The sequence below is a fragment of the Adiantum capillus-veneris genome, chromosome 7, assembly GCF_014529385.1.
Source record: "Adiantum capillus-veneris isolate H3 chromosome 7, ASM1452938v2, whole genome shotgun sequence".
Taxonomy (NCBI): Eukaryota; Viridiplantae; Streptophyta; class Polypodiopsida; order Polypodiales; family Pteridaceae; genus Adiantum; species Adiantum capillus-veneris.
The window spans coordinates 161,703,916-161,709,915 of record NC_140937.1 but is presented as its reverse complement, the minus strand read 5'-3'; the positions used below and the strand labels follow the sequence as shown (position 1 = coordinate 161,709,915).

The window sequence follows — 6,000 nt, the reverse complement described above, 5'->3', positions numbered from 1 at the left end:
GTGCATTGCAAAAGCCTTTTGAAATAGCCCAAGAGCGCTCGGTCTCCCTTGCAACCGACGGAAGAGATGTGGAGGCGGCATATTTAGAGTTGGGTAGGATGCAACCCCTCTCTACCCATAGGTCCACTACCATTTAAGGCTCGTCAATCTCTCATAATCATTAAAGCCTACAGGATTTGGGTCCCCTATTGAAGCCGAATATGTGTAGAGCAAGCTTTGTTCGAGCCAACCATCGATACAGGGCTTAAAAACTTGGCAAGCAGTGTTAAATCTGCCATCCCATGGGTGTCATTATTTTCATTGAGCACAGCATAAGTACAGAAAACACAGCAATCGATGCTATACATCATCTCGTGGATGTGATTGCTTATGTATGAAGATGCATAACCTTAACCTGATGCAACCTTGGGCTTTACTTCTAAAGAATGCGTGTATAATATAGGCACTGTGACCTGCTGTGCAATGTTTTCAAGACCTTTTTGAAGAAATCGTTGACTACAACTTCATCCACTTGGGTTTTAGGCCAAGTTTTCCTGGTCTTTTATTTGATTGTTGTTCCATTCTCTGTTGATTAAAAGCTGCGGGTGTGTTTCCTGGGCTTTCAGTTCGAGTAACGGGAGCAATTGACAAATGCAGGTCTTTCAAAGCCATCACATCACTTTGAAGGTACGGTGTTGAAAGAATCCTTGACTGCTCTTCCTCTGAAAACCCTGTGCATCAAACACTCACATAAACCTCGGTTGGAATATGGATTCAGGAACCCTCTTTACCTTATTGAAAAATTTGCTGAACTGTAATAAATGAACTGAAACTGTTAACTAAAAAATCAGGACGAATGGACAAGCACAAATGTTCTTCAATTTTAAATTCACGACTAAACTTTCACAGTTTACGAAAATAAAAGTCAAATCCCTCCACACAATACTCTTCAGGTGTTCATGTTAGTAGCATTATATGCTCACCATCCATATCAACAAGTTCAAATTTACCTGAGTAGGATTTTAAAAATTGAACGGCTTCTATTGTGCCAACAATCCTACTTGCGGATGCTACTCATGAGTGTGCTCAGTGGACTAAAGGAAAGAAGTGTTTGTCAGGCATCCAGTCACAGTCTCTAATGAAATCCACCAAACGTCTTGCCAAAAGTCGGCGGCATTCCTCCTCTGTATACCATTGATCCCACCCTTGTGGAATCCATAAGGGAATCCCTACATGCCAGGCTCCATGCCAAACAACCTCCCCACATACCAAGCATACTAGCTCTATATCCACCTGTAGACATACCCGCTCCTCTTAAAAAGTCGGATTCGTGCCTAAATAGCTTGGGTAGGGTGGCAGATATCCTTGCAACAGTATGCATCATCTGTTGCTGTTTTAAATCTGCAGAAGAATTGGATCCCTTCTTGTTGATGGAAGACTTAGTTTCTATGGAGGATCAGTTTCCCAAACAACCCCCCCACATACCAAGCATACAGGCTCCATATCCACCTGTAGACATACCTGTTCCTCTTAAAAAGTCCAATTCATGCCTAAATCGCTTGGTTAGGGTGGCAGATATCCTTGCAATAGGATGCATCATCTGTTGCTGTTGTCAATTTGCAGAAGAATTGGATCCCTTCTTGTTGATGGAAGACTTAGTTGCCTTCTTGTTGATGGAAGACTTAGTTTCTATGGAGGATCAGTTTCCCAAAAGTCAGCGGTATTCCTCCTCCATATACCATTGATCCCACCCTGGTGAAATCCATAATGGAATACCTACAAAGAAAGGCAGTGTAGATGCCATAAACTATGAATTTCAGGCTTTCATATGATGGTACTATACCGTATACCACTTGAGATATCCAAAGCTCAAATATCAGAATTGAACAACAGGTACAAAGCTTCAATTTCCCCTCAGATGTTACATACAACAAAAACAAACTCCATACACAATGGATGACAGAAGAGACTCTATTCAATTACTAAACAATAGATGACAAAAGAGACTCGATTCAATTACCATGCAGATAAAGTGCGAGAACTTTTGGTGGTGACGCTGCAGACAATTCTCTGTATACTCAATATACTCTAATTAAACTATTTGCAGGCTTATTTGTGATAATCTAAGGTGCCTAAACCTCCTAGACCAAAATGACCAAAACACTATAGGGCAAACAAAAATTCCTTAAAAAATCTATAAGAATAGATCCATACGTATGGATATACGGTATGTCCGGATCCTCCCTTGTTTGGCCCATAAAGTGCCTTTTTGAGCTCGCATACATATTTGGAAATCTGTGGCAACTCCATATACACCTCTTCTTGCAAGTCACCATGCAAGAATGCATTCTTCACATCCATCTAATGCAAAATCAAACCCTTTTGACGCAGCTACTACACAAAAGTTAAATGGTAGTCATCTTAGCCACCAGGCTGAATGTCTCCTCACATCAAGGCCATAAGTCTACACATAGCCTTTTGCCTTGTGGCAATGGCACCAAATCCCATGTTTCATTTGCATCAAGGGCAACCATCTCTTCATAGATGGCCTGCTCCAGCATTCTCAAAACAAGTAGGGTTCTACATCCTGCACAATCTTCGCTATATATGCAGAACGGTAACTCAGCCACATAACTTACCTACATCAAACGCTGCACAAGATATCTCACTTTCCAAGATCTAGGTGGTCCAGGATCACTACCACGTGCCCTATTTTCTGTCAGAATCCTTCATGCACATAGAGGGATAGATGCAACCCTCAAGGCAGTTGAGACTTACTCCTATTGGTCTCAACTCCCAGCTCAGAAGGACGTGGACGATTTTGTGCCTACTTGTATGGTATGTCAAAAAGTGACATATGACGGGCACAAGGCGACTGGACTCCTCCAGCCTTAAACTAATCCAAAATGACCATGGGAGAGTATTGCTATGAATTTTATAGTCAAAGTCCCGGAGACTGAGGGTGGGCATGATGCTATCTGGACTATTGTGGAAAGGTTCAGAAATCTACCTGTCAGTTTGCACCTAATATTGCACTGCTCGAAACCAACATGTTAAGAGTTCTGGAGGGGACTTTAGTTAATTTAATAGACCCAAAAATGTAAAACATGAATTGCTTGTAGTCTTTTGAGCACAATTTTATATGCAGGAAATTCAGGTAATTTCATTTGGTTATCTGGTTATCTGCTGTCTTGCACAGATCAGGCTTAACTATTGTCATGGAGAGAGCAAGGAAAAGAGGTGCCTATCATACTACAACAAATAAACTAATCTAGCTTTCTCGAGGGGGGGAGGGGCAAGTTACTCCTTAATTTTCAGCATACAAAAAGTGTTTGTCATCTAGAATATACCTTTTGATAAGTTGTAACTAAAATAAACTAGAGCCCCAGGAACGAGTCCAAGGCTGTAGAAGTCTTTCTTCATATCTTGCAAAGTCTGTTTTGGAGGAGTTGTGTCTGTAAACAACAAATCAATCGGTCAGATTCTAGACTGTCACCATTGACACAATTGAATGAGAAAACTGTAAATTGATAGCATACATAGCACATATGCGAGAGTTCGCACAATATCGCAAAGCCTGTATATTAATAACCAGGCGCTACCAAAATCATTGAGGGGGGAGAGAGAACATGACGGGGAAGGCGGGGGGTGGGTGGGGGGGGGGGGGGGAGATGTGAGGGATGTTTGTTTGTTGATTATGCAGGCACTTGCACCTCAAGGATGCAGATTTCAGTAGACGCTGACTTTTGCATACATCCTATCTCAGCCATGTCACAACTCTGGTGTGTATTTTGAAGCAAGAACAACACACAAGCTTAAATAGAGTAGAGATACCCATTAACACAAAAAGATTCATAAGTAGATGGCAAACACATACATTTAAATGGAGTCAAGATGCCTCATCAAGCAAAACAATTCCTAGAAAGGAAGATTCCTGTTTTACGCTAAGCTTAAGACCTTCAAATTTCCCGATTAAATAAACATGTGAAAGTGCAACAGAAACAGACAACAAGTCCAGATCTTCAAGCACATATATTTAAATGGAGTCGAGATGCCTCATCGAGCAAAACAATTCCTTAATAGGAAGATTTCTGTTTTACGTTAAGCTTAAGACCTTCAAATTTCTACAACAAAACGAGATTAAATAAACATGTGAAACTGCAACAGAGACATATAACAAGGCCAGATCTTCAACTAAGAAATTTAAAGCAGGCATAGGTTTTTGGCACAGAAGCTATGATGTCTGGACCATGGCTAAATACTCAGCATCTCCAATGAAGTCGTAAGGGCTTTTAGTATGTGCATAATTAGGCAGACTACATTCTACCTTGCATATGGGGGGCGTGCATGATTCAAACAAATGCTTGTGTAGTTTCTTTCTATGATAGCACCAAAGGTGCAGGGTAAAATCCAACATATTGAAGCCCAATACAAAAAAAATGTACTGAATAAGATGATTAGAAATAAAGGTTAAGAATTGGTGATATGGCATGCTTACCACTGATCAATGTTTTTTCACACCTCAGCCACACGTCGGATGTACACGGGTACAGAGGTACGAAATAATAACTACGGATCAGACTCCCTGGAAATTCCACACTGCAGATAGCCTACTACATATGATGCTTAAAATCCTAGTTAGAAACTTTAGAAATTAGGATTTAGAGACTGGCTCGTTGCTTGGTAAACCAATCAGTCAATGACCGTCATGATTCATAACTAGACAAATGTGGTTGGCCAAAGGCATGTAGACAAAGAACAAAACGTGGAGAGATGGAGCATCAAAGTAATGAAGTAGGCTCCAAGCAAAAAGGACTGTAGAAGCAAGCCAAAAACCTGCAGGAGTGTAGGCTCTTGAATCCAAAACATAAGTAGAGAATAGAGGCTAGAATCTAGATTCTAGATTGTAGAGCCTAGAGTTGGGAGGCAAAAAAACATAAGTAGATGTTGGAGGTCAACAACACAAGTAGAGGACCGAGGGTGAAAAGTAAAGTAAAGTAGAGTGTAGAGCTTGGAGGAGGGCGGAGGCTAGAAGCAGGTGTCGTGAGCTCTAACTCTCACCATAGCTCATATCCTCAAGCGGCGTCGTCATCACCACCATCATCAACATCATCATCCTCATCCTCATCCTCATCACCACCAACTGAACATGATGTCCAAATATGACTAGCACCAGCATTGGGAATAGGCTCTATCGCATCATCTGTACTCTCTGCAATGGCGTCCTCAACCTCATGCAAGGCAATCAAGCGGTCCTCATCTTTTTCCTTATTAAGCATTTCCAATGTGACCTCCATTCTCTCATTGCCGCGCTCTTTGATTTTGGATATGAGCCTCAAGTTCGTGTGAAGTACATACACAAGCTTCTTTGTATAAGATGGGAGTAGCCTATTTCTTCTCTTGGTATTAATGAAAGAGAAGGTGCTCCAATTTCTCTCACATGGAGAGACACATGTCCCTTGAGAAACACCCTTAGAGCAAGAGTTGCAAAGCGGGTGTGAAAGTCCCAGTTTCCCACCATTTCACTCCTTCTTGCATCATGTTTTGATCTTTTGCAATTGGATGAGCAAATGACTTGCTTTCAGCCTTAAAAATGTCAAATTCATCAATGAGGGTGCCTTGCAAGGTCAAATCACCCTTGGCATACCTGTCCAAGAATGTCATCCATCCTTCATGCACCTCTCTATCACTATCTTGCCCTTTTCCTCGCCATATAGGATGCAACATGTTTCCAGCAGCATGTAACGGTGTGTGCATCATATTCCATGTTTGAATGCATAGATCCCTAATCTCTCATCCTTGTAGCATCAATGCCTTGCATGTTTTCAATTTGCTCTACCATGCAATCCGTAAGCTCGTAAATAAGCCCCTTGGTGGCTCCTTCCCTATCGGCCAAACGGAGAATTTTCAAAAAGGGAGCACAAATTTTCAAAATCACCTTGGCCTCTTGCCAAAGGATGCATTAAACACAATGTTCTACTCGATAGCCTTTGCAGTCTTGAATGTCTTTATCTTCACAAA

At 41.4% G+C, this 6,000-nt stretch overlaps 1 protein-coding gene across 1 annotated transcript in view; it reads right to left on the bottom strand.

Moving 5' to 3' along the window:
* Window positions 1-258: 258 nt before the first annotated feature.
* PUX1 (plant UBX domain-containing protein 1) overlaps window positions 259-6,000 on the bottom strand; it is a 50,124-nt gene continuing 44,382 nt past the window's right edge. The window contains exons 6-7 of the mRNA XM_086516798.1: window positions 3,330-3,434; window positions 259-710 (exon numbers count right to left, since the gene is read on the bottom strand). Of these exons, the coding sequence (XP_086372924.1) occupies window positions 496-710; window positions 3,330-3,434 (320 nt within the window). The 3' untranslated portion in view covers window positions 259-495. The remainder of the gene's footprint in view (window positions 711-3,329; window positions 3,435-6,000) is intronic.